The sequence below is a fragment of the Aspergillus lentulus genome (genome assembly GCF_001445615.1).
Source record: "Aspergillus lentulus DNA, contig: Alt08, strain: IFM 54703, whole genome shotgun sequence".
NCBI lineage: Eukaryota > Fungi > Ascomycota > Eurotiomycetes > Eurotiales > Aspergillaceae > Aspergillus > Aspergillus lentulus.
This window is the reverse complement of record NW_028322118.1, coordinates 2,901,930-2,917,919: the sequence shown is the minus strand read 5'-3', so window position 1 is coordinate 2,917,919 and position 15,990 is coordinate 2,901,930. Positions and strand designations below refer to the sequence as shown.

Genomic DNA, 15,990 nt, shown 5'->3' with positions numbered 1-15,990 from the left:
CAGTTGTCGCTTTTTGTGACCCTTGGATTATTTAGCATTGCTCTCCTCCTGCCTCAATTTTGTGACCTTAATGGAACAGACCGTTTAGCTTTGTACCGCTCCATGTTTCACTGCGCTGCGCCACAGGCGTCATCCCCTACGACTTCGGTACAGTACAACTCTGCTCGTGAATCCTTGTCCAGAGAGCCCCGATGAATTATCAAAAGGCATGTAGGTTGCTGCAACGATAAAACTGCTGCAACTCCGTGGATCTAGCCAGATTTCGGTTTCCTTCCTATTCCCGCCATCATTGACCATTACGCCTGGGATTCCAACCAAGGGTTTTCCCGCCGCCATAATATTCGATTGAAAGAGATCCCTTGACTCAGCATGGCTTCCGGCAGGTCGCCGCGAAGCAATGGTCCTCAGACCGAGACGGCTGCAGCGACAGGGGCTTATCGTAGCTCTGGGGGCTACGAGACGCCAGCCCCACAGACCCATCACGACACCGCATCGGAGGGTCGACCTGCAACGAACAAGCCGAAGCGGAGAAAGAACCGTCATCGAAAGCGTCGCAACCGCCGGCAGTCCTTTCTTACCCCTGAAGAATCCCATAATGCGGCTGCGGTCTCGGGTGCTGACGCGGAGGCTATGATTACGGGTGATCAGCCCGATTCTCGGCCGGCATTTCCATTTTACAATCTGGGAAGGGATCTGAGCAGTACAAGCTTGGAGAGTGAGGCTCTGCTGGACCATCGGTAAGTTTAAATTTTCATTTGGGGGGCGTTGTTTTTCGCATTGCTGATATGCGCCTTCGTAAATCTATGCAGAAATCAACCCATGATGCGACCTCGGAGAGAAAGCCGGCTGGCACAGTCATTTCGACCTGGATCTATGACGATTCCATCCCGTCCTACCGATTTAGCCTCTCGCGGTACACCGTCCGGTACCAGGGCCTTTCGTGCTGGAGACGACAGCGACGGATCAGACGGTATAGATGATCATACGCCGTTGATACGACCAACTTCAGGCCATCATAACAATAAATCCTGGTATGGAACAGATACCAAGGCGAGCCCCTTTGCATCGCGCCAGCGACGTGCCTCTGTGCAGTCATATTCCTCTCGATGCTCTCCTCGCGGTCTCGCGACTTCTGACCCTGATCGAGATTATGACATCAATAACCCTCCTTCCATCCCGAGCTCACCGAAGCTGGGAGGTGAGATGAACTACGACGACGCGGTGGTAACGGGAGCAGACTTTGACTTTGCTCTGGCGAAATCAATTGATAATCGCAATCAGGCGGGCTCTCGGCCGAATGACATGGTAATTGACGTGGATGGTCGTTCCACTCAACCGAAACCTTCTACTCAGTCCTCCCCCAGTTCACCACACCTTCCGCCTCATGAGGCTCTTCGTCGGCGCCGCACTGTCGCATTACCGGTAGAGGAGGATGTTTGCTTTCCCATCGAAGAGGCCTCAGAGCTCGCCGAGGAGGATGTACGGAGAACATCCCGAGAGGACGGGCGGCGACGGCGGAGGACCAAGGAATGGCCGGACCTGTCTGTTCTGGAAGAATGGAGTCGGGAGGAGAAGGAGGAACGAACTGGTGTGCTTCGCGCCAAAAAGATCAGCGAGCCCATGCTGATTGAAGGTCGACTGAGACCTCAGTACCGAGTGTGGCGGCGCGAGGAAGACGAGGCGCCATATCGATTCACTTATTTCAACGAGGAGTTTCAGAGTACCATTCATGCCCAAAGCATATCCGAGCTGGTGCAGCCTGGTGGTAGTTTCCGGGAGTTATTCATCCCCGAGCCCCCGGAACTGGAGGATTCGTCAGACGAGGAGGACGTTGAGGATGAACACATTCACAGTGACCATTTCACCGACTCCAACCACAACGGCCAGGACAACGTCAGGGCGGAAGAGCACAGGCCGGCACAGGCCGGTGGACACAATGTGAACGCTGCGAATGGCCCAAAGGTGCAGCATAATATGTCCGTAATCAGCGAAGGCGTGTCCGAAGCACGCACATCAGTTGAAGTCTCACCAGCGCGCAAGATCTCACCACCGAAGCCCAAGAAATTTGGGCCTCGTCCGACCTTCTGGCTGGATGTTCTCTCTCCGACAGATGCGGAAATGCGCGTGATTGCCAAAGCATTTGGGATCCACGCCCTGACGGCCGAGGATATCATGATGCAGGAGGCGCGTGAGAAAGTCGAGCTATTTCGAAGCTACTACTTTGTTAACTATCGGACCTTTGAGCAGGATCCTAACAGCGAGAATTACTTGCAGCCTGTGAACATGTACATCGTCGTTTTCCGGGAGGGGATCTTGAGCTTCCATTTCTCGCAGACGCCGCACCCGGCGAACGTTCGCCGGCGCATCCGCCAGCTGATGGATTATTTGATCCTCAGCTCCGACTGGATCTCGTATGCGCTGATTGATGACATCACGGATGTTTTTGGTCCGCTGATCCAGTCTATTGAGGACGAAGTGGACGAGATCGATGAGAAGATCATGAAAATGCACTCTCCTGGGCGCATGGATTCCAGCGATAACCCTGCCAACCGCCGAGAGGATGAGGACGATGAGCCAGAACCACCGGCTCCCGGCGAGATGCTGCGACGCGTGGGAGAATGCCGTAAGAAAGTCATGGGAATGTACCGATTGCTGAGCAACAAGGCAGACGTTGTGAAGGGGTTCGCTAAGCGGTGCAATGAGCATTGGGAAGTGGCACCGAAATCCGAGATTGGGCTGTATTTGGGAGATATCCAAGATCACATTATGACTATGACCAGCAGCTTGACCTACTACGAGACGTATGAGTTCCTTCCAGCGAGTGCATTACATCTGGAGATACGGCCAGCTAACGGGTGCCACAGGCTACTGTCACGGGCGCATTCAAACTATCTAGCGCAGATCAACATCTTGATGAATGAACGCCAAGAACAGACAGCAGATGTCCTTGGGAGGCTTACTGTTCTCGGAACGATCGTGCTTCCCATGAACATCATCTGCGGTATGTGGGGGATGAACGTCAAGGTTCCCGGTCAAGACATAGATAATTTGTGGTGGTTTTGGTCAAGTAAGGACTCCTTGCATCGTCTTCTCTTTCCGGGGAATCTATGAGATGGTCATGTGAACTGACATTGCCTTGAATAGTTACTGGAGGCCTGATCATCTTCGCTTTTGCTTCCTTCCTGATCGCAAAGCGAGTTTACAAGATCGTCTAGGTGGCGGTGTTATGACTGGCTCGGCGCAGAGCTATGACAATGAAACATGATACCCTTAATCCGTATATTGTTCTCTGAAGAGAGATTCTGGTATTTATCACGGATTGCACAGGTCACTGTTGGATAGATGGGTATGTTGGATTTTGGTGTTGATGTGTACTCTGTATAGACGGGGCTCTCCGTTTTCTGTTTTGTTCCATGTTTGGAAAATGATTGCTTCATTATCCAGCTACCTGTTTCATATAGGACTCTCTAGTCCAACAGAAGGTTGTATACCGATCAAAACAATAATATTGCTGCCTACCTACTTGGCGAGGTCGGAATCTATTCCACCAATATGGTCATTGTCCCATGCTGCCAACCACATCCTCTGCAGATCGTAATATTGCTTGGCTGGTCGAACTGCATCACTTGAGCATGAGCAAGTCTGCTATAAGCAATTTTCACCCACTTTCATAGAGGTATTGAGTCTTCAAATTCCCTGGATCTCTCTTCCATCTTTGTGTCTTAGACAGGTAAAGTTCTGGAAAACTGGGCAGTTGGAGGGAGGAGATGAGGTCATGATGACTGGTTGTAACGACGTAATAATAATACCATCGCTTTGCTGTTATTCCCCCTAATTCCTCGGGTAATTTTACATAATGGTGTCACATCACTGTACCAGACCCCAGGGGCTGGACCGCCTCTCCCTCTCCACCTGACTGCATTGTTTCAGTGTTTCTCTCTCTTCGCTCTCGTACCTTTCTTGTCCCGTCGTAGTCATCTCCTCGGAGGCTTCGTCATCACCGTCTTCATCGCCTCTTTCATCTTTTCTCGGGTAACCTTTGAATCCGTCTATTCTCCTCGATCTCACTGTCCCCTTCCAAATCCCCTCAAACTCTCCGTCCTTCGTACTAGACCACGCTCCCCCTGTCTCACCCAATTCCGATTCGGTGACGAGAGACGGGACCTCCGGATTTTCCCACGCTACCTACCTAAGCCTACCTACCTACCTACCTTACACACTAGACTACTCCCTTCAGCCGTTGTTCCTTGACGTGGGCGGCTATCATTGGATCTCGTTTCCTCGCTCCCCCTGACTGGCCGATCGTGACGGGTGCGCTACCGGCTTTTACCTTCACTTCTATTGATCGAATTTCAACGTCCTCCGTTTCGCCTCTTTCCCTTTCTTTCAACCTAACTCCCTTTTCCACACCGGCTTAGTGTATTGCCACTACGAAGACTAGATTCCTTGCCTTCCCTCTGTACTTGTTCACCTGCTACTGGCGAGCTTTGCCTTGGCGAGATCAGTCCACCAGCACTCAACAACCGACTTATGATCCTTGGCTGCACTGCACCAAACCGTTATGACAACTTGTGGTGGGCTTCTAATCAACACCGCCATCGCCTAAACAAGCACAGAGCTTGTTCTAGACGTTCTATCCGACCTGTCTTCTGATCAACTTATGTGCCTACGACTTGCTCCGTACAATCATTCGTCTACCTGAACGGCTGGGTTTATCGCATGCAGTAGCTATTTGTTCAGTCCTCTTCTTGGTACATTCTCCGTCAGCATGTGGTCTTCGTCTATTCGTCTTCTGATTTTGTCTACCGTGTAACGTGTCTTTTTTTTTTCTTCTGTACGACAGGCGATCACGATTATTCGATCCCATTCACTTTCCCGACTGTCCGAACCCCAGCTGCGTCTATCCGCTTGGTCAACATTACTTGGATTTTCGTTCGGACATCCCACGCCTTTTTTCCCCTTTCTTTTTTTAACCTTTTTTTTTCTGCTCGCCCCTGGCTTAGTGGTACCCTCTCGGATCTCCTGACTTGTCAGTACCGCGTCAGCAAATTTCTGACTCGACAGAGACCATGGCAGCGGAGTCCGAGAGGTCACCCTTCCCCAATGGTTCCTCTGGTGGACCCAGCGTGGCCCAAGACGATGATGAGGCTGCTTCATCTACATCCCGGCGGTCTGCGAGTGAAAGCGACATGGTAGAACTGCCACGTTCCGCATTTAAATCCCAAACACAGGCATCCGTTCTGGCCCAGCTGCCAAAACTATCGTCCGCAGTTCCCGGCATTTCGGCCCCTCCCTCTACCACGAATTCCGCCCGATCCTCGCGCGAATCCTCCCCCGTTCGAATCTCCCGTCGTGCACGCAACCCGACGTCAGCGCCTCGCAGTTCCAGATCACGCCGGAACAGTCAAGATCGGAGTCCGCAACGGTCCATACCAGTTCCTACCGCGAGTGCTGTGCAAAGAGCGCTCTCCCAGCCCAGCAAGCCTCTTGTGCTGAGCGCTTCCCCGAATGTCGAACCATCCTCCAATGTTCCCAGCCCAGAAAAATCTAACAACATGCCGTTATGGGGCTCTACCCCTCCGAATACCTCGAGCAAGCGGTCCTTGCCGCCGTCCGACGATCTTGCCACCAGAGGAGATCGGAGTGCACCTCGCAACGTGAGCAGCCGCATCAATGCGCCGGGGTCTGCCCTTGAAACTGTGGAGGAGATGACCAGCGATCCCTCGACACCGTCGGCCGATACGATTCTGAACCAGCCTCTGTCGGAGGAGCCGAAGCTGCAGAAGATCGATGAAGACACAACACCAAAGGCGTCCAGACATAATAACAATGTCGAGAGTGGAAGTGACAGTGGCGGAAACAAAAGCTCAGAGCGCATGGAAGACACCCGTCGTTGGGTATCCACGGGTACCAGAGGGTCCGATTCCCTCATGCCGAAGCGCTCCACCACCTCATTGAGCGGCGCTCGCGGGAAACCGGCAGAAGGGTCCGTCCGCAACATGATTGTCGAGACCGAGACGGTGACCTCGATTCCTCAGGTCTCTGTTGGCGTGGTACCGGGCGAACGAGGCAGCTCAGGCCGGGTAGACAGCGGCACTTTACGGATGAAGCCGAGTACGGAGACCATTCGTCCGAGAAAGGAAAAACGGAAAACTCGCAAACCTGCTGCGCTCTCCAGCGGCGCCGCATCTTCCAAAGCTGATATCTTTGAAGCGAAAGTGGCCAGCGCAGTCGATGAGGCCGACGTCTCCGACTCTGATGAAACGTTTGTCTATGAGTCCAATCCTCCAGACCCATATCCGGTCCGGCAGAACCGGTATCACTCCCGCACACCCAGTGCAACGTCTATGGCAAGCCAAGTCGACCAGCTGGCAGGTCGGGCGCGACATAGCATGAGAGACTCGACGCACAGCGTTACCGGTAAACGCAGCATGAAATTCACGAATAATACATATAACAGCAGTGTGGATGGCGATGCTGGGGACGAAAGCGGCCGTCCTCTTTCCAGGGTAGATGGCAGCGGCACGCACACTCCCCGGCACCACCATATCGGGCGGTATGGACGCAACAGCAACGTATATCCGTCACTATTTGACAATGACTCGCCGTTCCCGCAGTCCCAGGCACATGCCAAGTCGCCGCGGCATTTCATTGGCAGTGGACTTCGGCAGTCAAGGCACGCAAACTCACGTACACTTCCGAATTATCGCACGATCAACGGGTCAAAGAAGGGGGACGATCTGTATCCTTACGATTATGATGCAGAAGGTGCGGATGATGAGCGCACGCCTCTGGTCGGGTCGACACGTGTGTCACGAAGCCGGCATGGCGGTCGACGCCCCGGTAGTGCCAGTTTGCGTCAAATGGAGTATATGCAACAACGGCAACGCAGCTATTTTTCACGCTACGGTATCTGTCTCATCATTGGCTTTCTGCTACTCTTGGTCATTGGAGGCGCCACCTCGTTCATTATCGGGATTACAAAGCCGCTGGTGGACGTGCAAGTCATTGCCATCCAGAACGTGCTCGCTTCGGAGCAGGAGATTATGTTAGACCTCAGTGTGCAGGCCGTGAATCCCAACCTTTTCCCCGTGGCTGTCGATGATATGGATGTGAACATCTTCGCCAAAAGTCGATTTGTGGGAACAGACAAGCTCTGGCGCGATCACAGCTCAGATCTGGATGGGTTCCCTCGAGTCGAACAAAGCAGGAAACGTGCAGAAATGGCTCGACTTGCGCGCTGTGGCAGGGATACCGAATGCACGCCTGATGTTCTTGCCAGAGCGTCCCTCAATATCACTGGAGGCGTCGACAAGGGCACTGATCCTATACCGACCGACCCTGCTGGAGATCCTCAGACCATGCTACTAGGGCGTGTTTTCCACTTCGATTCGCCTCTCTCGTTCGAGCCGTCTCCCTGGAACCACGTACCCGCTACTTCCAAAGGCCAGATCCGCCTCGCTCGACCTGGCAACAAAACCGAGGAAGGCGGCACAGAGCGGTGGGAGCGGGTGCTTCAGCATCCTTTTGAGCTGATTGTTCGCGGCGTCATCAAGTATCAACTACCCTTGAGCTCTAGGTACTACTCGTCGCCTGTGAGCTCTAGCGTAAAGGTGGTACCCAATGATGACAACGATGATACGCCCGACCCTGGTTCTGGGAAGAACGACACGGCTTCGATATCCACATCAAGGTTATATCGTCGCGGCTTTAAATCCTCAGACAGCCGATCCTCGGGAAGTGTCAGAAAGACACTAGACCTAGTGGCGCAAGCCTTCACAGCCTGATCATAGTTCAGAGTTGGACGGATGCCAGTCGTCCCTTGACGATTGCCCACAAATCCGTCTCATTCTTCTGTATAATTTCCGTTGGTATGAGCTCTGGATAGTTGTCCTCGGCCTATTTTCAGTTGTATAATCCCTGAATTTGGACCAGGAAACGTCACTGACTTGTCAAGTTGGCTGTGTGCGATGTACACCTTTTGTATCTTCTCCATGGACGCTAATATCTGTCTTTCCTCATTTGGACCTCATCCCTGAATCAAGGACCGTGAGTCCTGAGTTTGAATCCGGTTGATGTCACACCTTTTGAGATATACCCTTTCTTTCCTTTGTCGAATGATTTCTCTCATCCTCATTTTGAACTGACAGGACCTTTTTTTGGTCTGTTGGTTCAGCTTCACGTGTGATGACTTTGATATATTCACCTCATGAAACGGCAGCAATACGGAAAAGAGCAAAGAGCATGGCCTTTTATTTTATTTTTATTTTTATTTGTTTTCTTCATATTGTCTTTATTTTCGATTGCGAGAACAGAAACATCGAATATGGGATGCATCAGCGCGGCGCTTTGATATGACTTTTGGCTTGATTGCTTGGCACATTGCGTCCAACAGGGAGATCGTTTGATTAGAAAAAAAAGATAGGTTTAAAAACTTGGTCGGCGGATTGTTATTTTCTATCTTTTCTCAGCTTTTCCTCGCTCTCGGAAGCGACCATGTCCATGTGTATAGGTGTATGTACATAATCCTTACCAAGATCAGCTCGGTATATATATCTCTAGGTTGGTTTATTTTGAGGACAAAGTTTGGTTTGGCATTCTAGGTAAATCTCACCATAACATCAAGCATAAGCAAGGTCATTAGGGCATCTCAAATATCGTATCAGGTCATAACATGGCAACATTCGTCAGGTATAACAATCACAGCAGAAACAAAACCAGAAAGCCACCCAACAGTAACAGAAACGGGAAAGCATAAAGCGAGGACAAGAGAAAGACGAGAACGAAGGATACAAAAACACCTAGACAAACACGCGATTGATCCCACGAAGCAATTTCTCGAGCCCATCTACCAGTGGATCATCGTCCCGCTCTGGAAGCAGTCGGCCGTGCGAGTCGAACCGGTCAGGCAGGTCGATGGTGGAGTCGGAATCCGGCTCCTGCAGATCGGATGGACCATGATTTCTGGGGTGACTGGGACGATTGCCCTTTGCTTGGGACGCGCTGGGTTGAAGATGGGGTTTGCGGGGGGTATAGTAGGGATCGGAGGAAGAATGGCGGCGCCGGTGGGAAGACGAGGCGTCGGAGGAGCGATGACGCTCGCGATGATGATGAGGAGTCAAAGAGTCGATGGTTGTGTCGCTATCGTCCGTTTCATAACCAGGGTCGATTGGGCGCTCCTCCGCGTTGAGGTCAAAGGCAACAGACTTGGGCTGAGGGGGTTGACTGGCTGCGCGTGCACGATTTTCGGTCCGTGGACGCGGTGTTCTCAATGGTGACGGAGGTTTATCTACACCTGAGAGGTTCTGATTAGCGACAGGTTTTTTGAATGTCAGAGATTTAATCTATCCCTAGACCCACCATCATGCATGGGATACTGGGCAGCAGAAGGGGGAGAGTTCCATGCAGCACTCACATTCTCATCCGCCCTCCGGGGCCGGGGTGCGTACCGGTCCGGTCCTGGCTCGGGGGGATAACCGTAAGATTGCGCCGGAGGGACTGCACCTGGTGGAGGAGGGTAATCGGCCGGATTATATGGCGCGGCAGGAGCGGCGGGAGCCGGTGTAGAGCCAGGAGGTGGAGGGAAGTAGTTGGAGTTCGGATAGTAAGGATTCTCCCCAGGCTGTGTCGGTGGCAGGGGCGACGGCGGGTATGGAAGGTCTGAAGGGTACGATGAAGGGTACGAATCATCGTCGTACTCTAGAAGCGGCCGTTAGTCTCCAGAATCAGCAGATCGTTTCGTGTATTTATTGAGCTAAAACTTACTTGACCGTTCTCTCTCTTCCTTCTTGCGATCCCTGCTCTGCTTGTACTTGTGAGCGGCATAGCCGACTCCAGTGGCAGCCAAAGCGGCTTCGGCCAATTCCCGGGAACGGCTTCGGTGCTTGCGACGCCGGCTGCTTCTTCGTCGTCGATCGCCGTCCCTGTCGGTATCAGAGGAGCTGGTGCTATACCTACCGCCTCGGCTGCGACTGCGGCTACGACTGCGTCCACGGAATCCTGCTGCGTCCCGGGCTACTCGGTCAGAAGCATCCGAGTAGTAACCCTGCTGACTGGCAGGCCGGCCATAGTAATGGGCTGCAGGGATGCTTCCGGTAACCGGATGTTGGCCGTACTCGATCAGACCAGCCGAATCGCGCGCGGGATCTGGGTAGGCCTCGGACGGGGCCCTGCTTCGAGACCGGGAACGACGTCGCTCCCTCCGCTTTCCGTCCTCTTCCTTCTTCTCCTTGTTCTTTTCGTACAGGCCAGTGACGGCTGCGGTTCCCAGCCCGGCCGCAACGACAGGGAGCGCCTGTCTGAGTCTGCTGTGAGAACGGGACCCCTTTCGAGAGCGCGACCGGCTGCGAGCTCTCTCTACCAGACCGGCCACCGCGGCACCCGCCAAGCCAGCTTCGGCCATATGTTTCCGAATCCGGGATTGGCTGCGTTTCTCACTCTCGGCATCTTTTCCGGGTCGAATGGCACTGGAAGACCGGCGGCGTCGGGAGCGGCTTCGTCTGTCGCTATTCGACTTCTTACGAGCCAGAGCCATGGCGCCGGCAATGGCAGCGGCACCAAGACCGATTTCCGTCAACGTCTTGGCACGAGAGTGAGAGTGCGAGCGGCTGCGACTGCGGCTGCGACGGCTGTGGCGGCTATGGCTATGGCTGTGGCTGTGGTGATGATGGTGATGGTGCCGGGAGCTGCGATCATCATCATATGAGTGGGAGCGGTGACGGCTCTTGCTGCGGTAGTAATCGCGAGCACGCGAAGCAGCACTCACGGCAACAGCGCCCAAGGCGCCGGCGCCTACGTCGTGACCGAGACGGCTGAGGCCCGAAGACACCTCGTCACCTTCCTTCTTTCGATGATTGCGAATCAGTTCGGCTGCGCCGATACCCACCAACGCACCCTCCGCGAGATGGCGTCGATGATGGGGGTGGTCGTCGTATTCGCGGGTCTCTTTGCGGATATAGACCATGCTATCATCACTGCTGTACTCTTGGTCGTCCCGACGACGACTGGTCTGAGAGATGGAGTCGCCTGGGCTGAGCTCGCGGCGAAGGCGACGGTCGTCGTCATATTCGCGGACCCGGCGATGATAGTAGTAAGCGGGCTCCCGTTCTACCTCGGACCGGTGGACAACCTCGTAGTCAGATTCACGGGGATGAACAATGAGGGGCCCTCGCGCTGCTTAATTAGGGTCAGATTTACTCGACCTAAATTCGAACATTGGTACTCACCATCATAGTAGTCTCTTTCGGAGCGGTAGTCGTACGGGCGCGTGTCATAGTCGATCTCTCGCTCGTAACGTTGCACCATGACGGGTTCTTCTCGCTCGGTAGAGCGGCGGATTACCAATTCTCGATCACCAGTGACGGGGGCTTCGCGACGGTAGACAATTTCACGCTCTCGATCCTCCTCTGAAGGTATGACGTAACGCTTGATTGATACGGTGGAGGAACGAGGCTCGTCCCACTCGCGATCTCGCTCGCGTTCTCTGTAAATGTAAGATGACATGAGGATGAAATTCGTTCACAGCGGCAAGGGAAATAGAAGTAAGAGTAGACGAGCTAGAAAAATCGAGGAGAGATAAAAATGGGTTCAATCGAACGGAACGAAAAGAGAAATAGAAGTGCCTGGAAGATGGAGGGGGGCGAGGAAAGGGAAGTGGGGAAGATCGGTGCTGACGAAAGTGATGATCAATCAGGCTGAGAGACAAGGGCTGCTGGAAGACCCGGGCTGTCGGGCGTCGAGTCAAAGTGCCCGTGAGTCAAGGGGCGCGAGGATAAGGTATCAAGGGATATTCGATGATGAAAAGAATAAAAATTCAATGTATGATGATATAGCAGGGAATGAGGGACGGTAAGTGTCAGTATGGGTAAGGTAGCGACAAAGAGGGGCTTCTTGATGGGTATGACTGAAAGAAGCGGGGGCTGATGCACGACGAGAATTGAAAGAAGACGGCAAATAAGATATGTGAGACGTGATGGGGATTTAAAGATGCAGGTGGTAGAGTTGATGAAAAGGAAGATATGATGATGATGATATGGAATGGAAGAGCGAGGAAGGGAGAATCGACAGATCCAACTGCGATCAGAGGTACATACAGTAGTGCCCAGTACCTACGTTAGTAGTGCTGCAACTTGTCTGCAAGTGATGAGGCCCCAGGACGAGACAAGCCGATGTGACTCGCTGACTGACACGCGCAGTCGATCTTACGCTGTCAATCCCGAGAGTCAGCTTCTGTCAACAATCAAAAGAACAGTAAGTGTCAATAGAACAATAAATAGTATGCGATAGCAGTCTCAAGTCTTCCTTAGATCGGCTCAGTAGTATTTATATTGAGTCCTGAAGATGGAGAGGTCCCACTAATCATGACTACATCATTGACAAAGATAGTGGCTGAGGATTGCGCCCGAGAGATCCGCCTTCTCCTTGGCTATTTAACATTCATTCATCTTGGATGTCAAGGCTCGTATTGGGCACTGTTGTATGATGATCACCGGGCTTCTTTAAGCCTCATTCACCATGTTTCATTCATGATGTTTCGATACGTTGAGTGTCTGGGACCGGTGGAGTAGAAATCCCGGATTTGATCCATGGGTGCCCTACTGCCTCAGAGATGGTACCTGACCCTGCCTGAGGTTACCACAGCTCCGTTGTAAGCAAACCATGGATCTTGATGTACTCAGAAGTGACAATATTACTAAGGTAACCTAAGGGCATTCATTGTGGACTGGAAGTTTCACAGTTTCTCTGACAATGAATCCCCAGCAGGTGATATTGAACATGACGGTCCCTGTCTCATGGTGGTCGCTGTCTTCTCTTTCTCCGTCATCTATCCCACTCTATCTATTCTTTCGTCATCGTCACTATCCTCCTTAAACCCCTCCAGATTCACTCTTCTACAGCTTATCATCAAATAACCAAACTGTCAATCACAGTAGTCAATACAGTTATGATCTCCTATGGTATTTCGTAGTTGATTATTAGCGATGGTTTTGCCCACCACAGTTACATCGCTTTTTTGCCTTCGTTTGCTTTTAACAGCGTTGAAGTTGATGACCATCAATCCTGTTCAGAACTTGCAAGTCTCTGGCTATTGATCCAGAAGAATGCTTTACCACCAGCACTAGTGTGGAAATACTCTTGTCTCATATTCAAGCCTGAAACAACACACAAGTAGTCGCATCTGTGAGTCTACATTCCAGAGTACATCTACCCCTCTCCTCGGGATTAGATGTCGACCTTTTCCATCATTGCTTTTCCTCTCCAAGGCTTTCGGCTCCCTCCCCAACTATGCATTTTGTAATAATCAAATGGACGATATTGTCGTAGTCTACCAGTCACACTCAGACTCGGTAGTTGACGTTGCAGGCATTCTATTCCTTCGATTGCCAGTCTTCTTGAAAGTATTCTCATGGTGGGGTACTCCGCCCCCCTGCCTTGGCGAGCGACTTTTCTGGAACAATTCTCTAGTCGATTTAAATTCTTAGGGCTGTCGCCTGAGCCCCACGTCTTCCCAACAACTCTATGCACATAATTGCACCAGCGTTATTTTTATGCCGCTCAGCATAATCATAGCAGCCTCGTCCACTTACAGGCGGAGCAAACTAATGCAGTTGCTGACAATGCCATCTGAACTTTGAGTGAGCCCCGGTGCCCGGAGTCAGGGCTGTTCCCTTGCCCGTATGCTAGTGGCTATGCTTGTAAATGTAGGACTCATTTCCCCAGAGCTCTAAGGAATTACTTACGGAGTACTTGTGGAAGGTACGGTCATACGGTGCCTATCTTGCTTGCGGGACGCATGCACGATTTATATGAGGCATTTGCTAAGGCTCATTAGCTCAGCGGCTTAAGACATAGGAGAATAACCAAGTGATTCCCTTCAGATACAATCTAAACTTTGCATGGACGGAGATCTGGATTGAGATAAATAGAGGAGCACTATGGCATACCTTGGCTTGATGGTCTGGTCACTTTCCATTCCGCGTGTGCACGTCCGTCTATGATTCAAAGTTCGCTACGGGGGCAAGGTATAGGGTGTAGTCTTATGAATTCCTACTTTCACTCATTCGGATACGCCGGCAGAGGGACTGTTAGGCCAGTCTCGCCAGCGGCGAGGATCATCTTGGGGATAGTCTTGTTGACGACAGGCTATCTACAGGCGCATATACAAAGAGGAGCTCGAGGAGCTACAAACCACAAGTGGACCGAGACGTTAACCCCGTCCAGTATAGTAGCAATTGCTGATGTAGACTTGTCTAACAGAGTCGAAGTGCTGCTTATAAAACTGACTGGATAACCTCTATACGCGAGGTTCCTCCCCATCTCCCCCCTTTTCAAATAAACCTTCAATCTTCTCCAGACTCTGTCCTTTTGTCTCCGGCATCAAGTAGCAGACTGCCGCAGAAAGGATGGTGGCAAAGCCGTAGAGAAAGTATGGACCGCTGGGCGACGACCGTAGGAACAGAGGGGCCGTGAGAGTCACAATGAAATTCACGATCCAGTTAGCGACCAATTCCAAGGCGCAGACCTTGGCCCGAAGCCTGGTAGGGATAATCTCCGAGGCGTAGATTTTACCAACCTATACAGCATTGTTAGTAAGTTTATCCTCAAACCTATAATGCCGGTTCTTTGCTCCGTCCAAGGTATAAAAGAACTTACCACCGCCCACGACCAGGAAAAGTTGGCCACAAACACATATATCAAAACAATGACTACCCACTGTGCTGCAGTCGAAGTGAGAATGACCGAATCCGCAGTGGTGTGACCATATCTGGCATATAGTGACCCTGTAACAATGAAGCAAATCGCCATCACCAATCCTCCGATAACAAGGGGCATCCGGCGCCCCCACCGGTCAATCCAGATCTGAGCTGGGATAGTGCAGACCAACATCACGATGCCGGTGACCCCTGAGGAAAGAAACGAGGCCTTTTCGGAAGTGAAACCCGCTTGTCGGAAAAGGATTGGGGCGTAATATAAGACAACGTCAATCTGGCTCTCCATTAAGAACTGGTTCACACAGTAGGACGCAATGAATATAGCCAAAAGAAAAAGCTACTTGCCCCAGTTAGTTGTTGGAAAGACATTAGAAAGATTCCAAGCGACGTTCGGCTAATATACTTTCGGCCAAATATCTCTCCCCAGCTGGCAACTGATTTGTGTCTATCTGACTGTAAGCTCTGCTGGATCTCACTTAGCTCAAAGTCGACTGCTGTCGCTGTCCGTAACTTAGTCAAGACACGCCTGGCATCATCACTTCGACCGGCCTGGACGAGCCACCGGGGCGAGAAAGGCAGGAACAGCAACCCGAGGGAGAGAACAGCGGCCATGACCGCTTGCACGATGAACGGCAATCTCCAGGCCATGCTGCCTGATAACTGATGAGATCCATATGCGATGAAATACCCAGTCATGATCCCAACTACCACAAAAAGCTGCAGAAGACAGGCGGTCACGCCACGGATATCCGCCGTGGCGATCTCCACGAGATAGACCGTCGCGACGGAAATGGCTTGACCCATTCCCATTCCCGTGATTAGACGGCCGACGATCAGTGCTGCAAAATTGGGCGAAGATGCGGAAATGACGGTCCCGATAAGAGAGAGGATGCTGCCGATGAGGAGTCCATATTTTCGCGAAATCCGGTCGGAGATGTGGCCGCTTGCTAAAGAGGATACGGAGGAGGAAAGGAGGATGCAGGAGACATAAATTCCTTGTTGCATGGAGGTTAAGTGACCGATGGACGCGGCGAACTGGTCCATTTGGGTGATGACACCAATCGAACCTGCTCATCTTATTCAATGGTTTTCGACGTCTTAGTGTTGGTCGTGCTTGACTGACCTGTGTCTAGTCCGTATAGGAGCCCTGACAACGAGACATGGCTGGCAATGAGGAATATCTTCTTGGTTGGTGAAATCATCTGGATAGTGCAGTCTAGGTAGAGAAGTATTGAGAGAAACTACATATGAAACAGGAAGGGAAGTGACTGCCTAAGGA

General features: G+C 51.9%; 4 protein-coding genes across 4 annotated transcripts; 2 read left to right on the top strand and 2 right to left on the bottom strand.

Moving 5' to 3' along the window:
- Positions 1–369: 369 nt before the first annotated feature.
- ALT_4211 (magnesium transporter CorA family protein) lies at positions 370–3,215 on the top strand (the record flags this gene model as incomplete). The annotated part of the gene is made up of 4 exons (XM_089599699.1): positions 370–737; positions 810–2,801; positions 2,865–3,001; positions 3,145–3,215. The coding sequence occupies 4 exons, from the start codon at positions 370–372 to the stop codon at positions 3,213–3,215; spliced, it is 2,568 nt and encodes an 855-aa protein (XP_089456037.1).
- Positions 3,216–5,069: 1,854 nt separating this feature from the next.
- ALT_4210 (putative phospholipid metabolism enzyme regulator) lies at positions 5,070–7,787 on the top strand (the record flags this gene model as incomplete). The annotated part of the gene is made up of 1 exon (XM_033558178.1): positions 5,070–7,787. One exon carries the CDS (start codon positions 5,070–5,072, stop codon positions 7,785–7,787), a length of 2,718 nt encoding a protein of 905 aa, XP_033414069.1.
- A 1,014-nt stretch (positions 7,788–8,801) lies between these two features.
- Positions 8,802–11,502, bottom strand: ALT_4209 (DUF3824 domain-containing protein; the record flags this gene model as incomplete). The annotated part of the gene is made up of 4 exons (XM_089599698.1): positions 8,802–9,295; positions 9,361–9,699; positions 9,766–11,172; positions 11,226–11,502. The coding sequence occupies 4 exons, from the start codon at positions 11,500–11,502 to the stop codon at positions 8,802–8,804; spliced, it is 2,517 nt and encodes an 838-aa protein (XP_089456036.1).
- A 2,791-nt stretch (positions 11,503–14,293) lies between these two features.
- ALT_4208 (high-affinity glucose transporter) lies at positions 14,294–15,913 on the bottom strand (the record flags this gene model as incomplete). The annotated part of the gene is made up of 4 exons (XM_089599697.1): positions 14,294–14,572; positions 14,653–15,048; positions 15,147–15,778; positions 15,835–15,913. The coding sequence occupies 4 exons, from the start codon at positions 15,911–15,913 to the stop codon at positions 14,294–14,296; spliced, it is 1,386 nt and encodes a 461-aa protein (XP_089456035.1).
- Between the last annotated feature and the right edge of the window lie 77 nt (positions 15,914–15,990).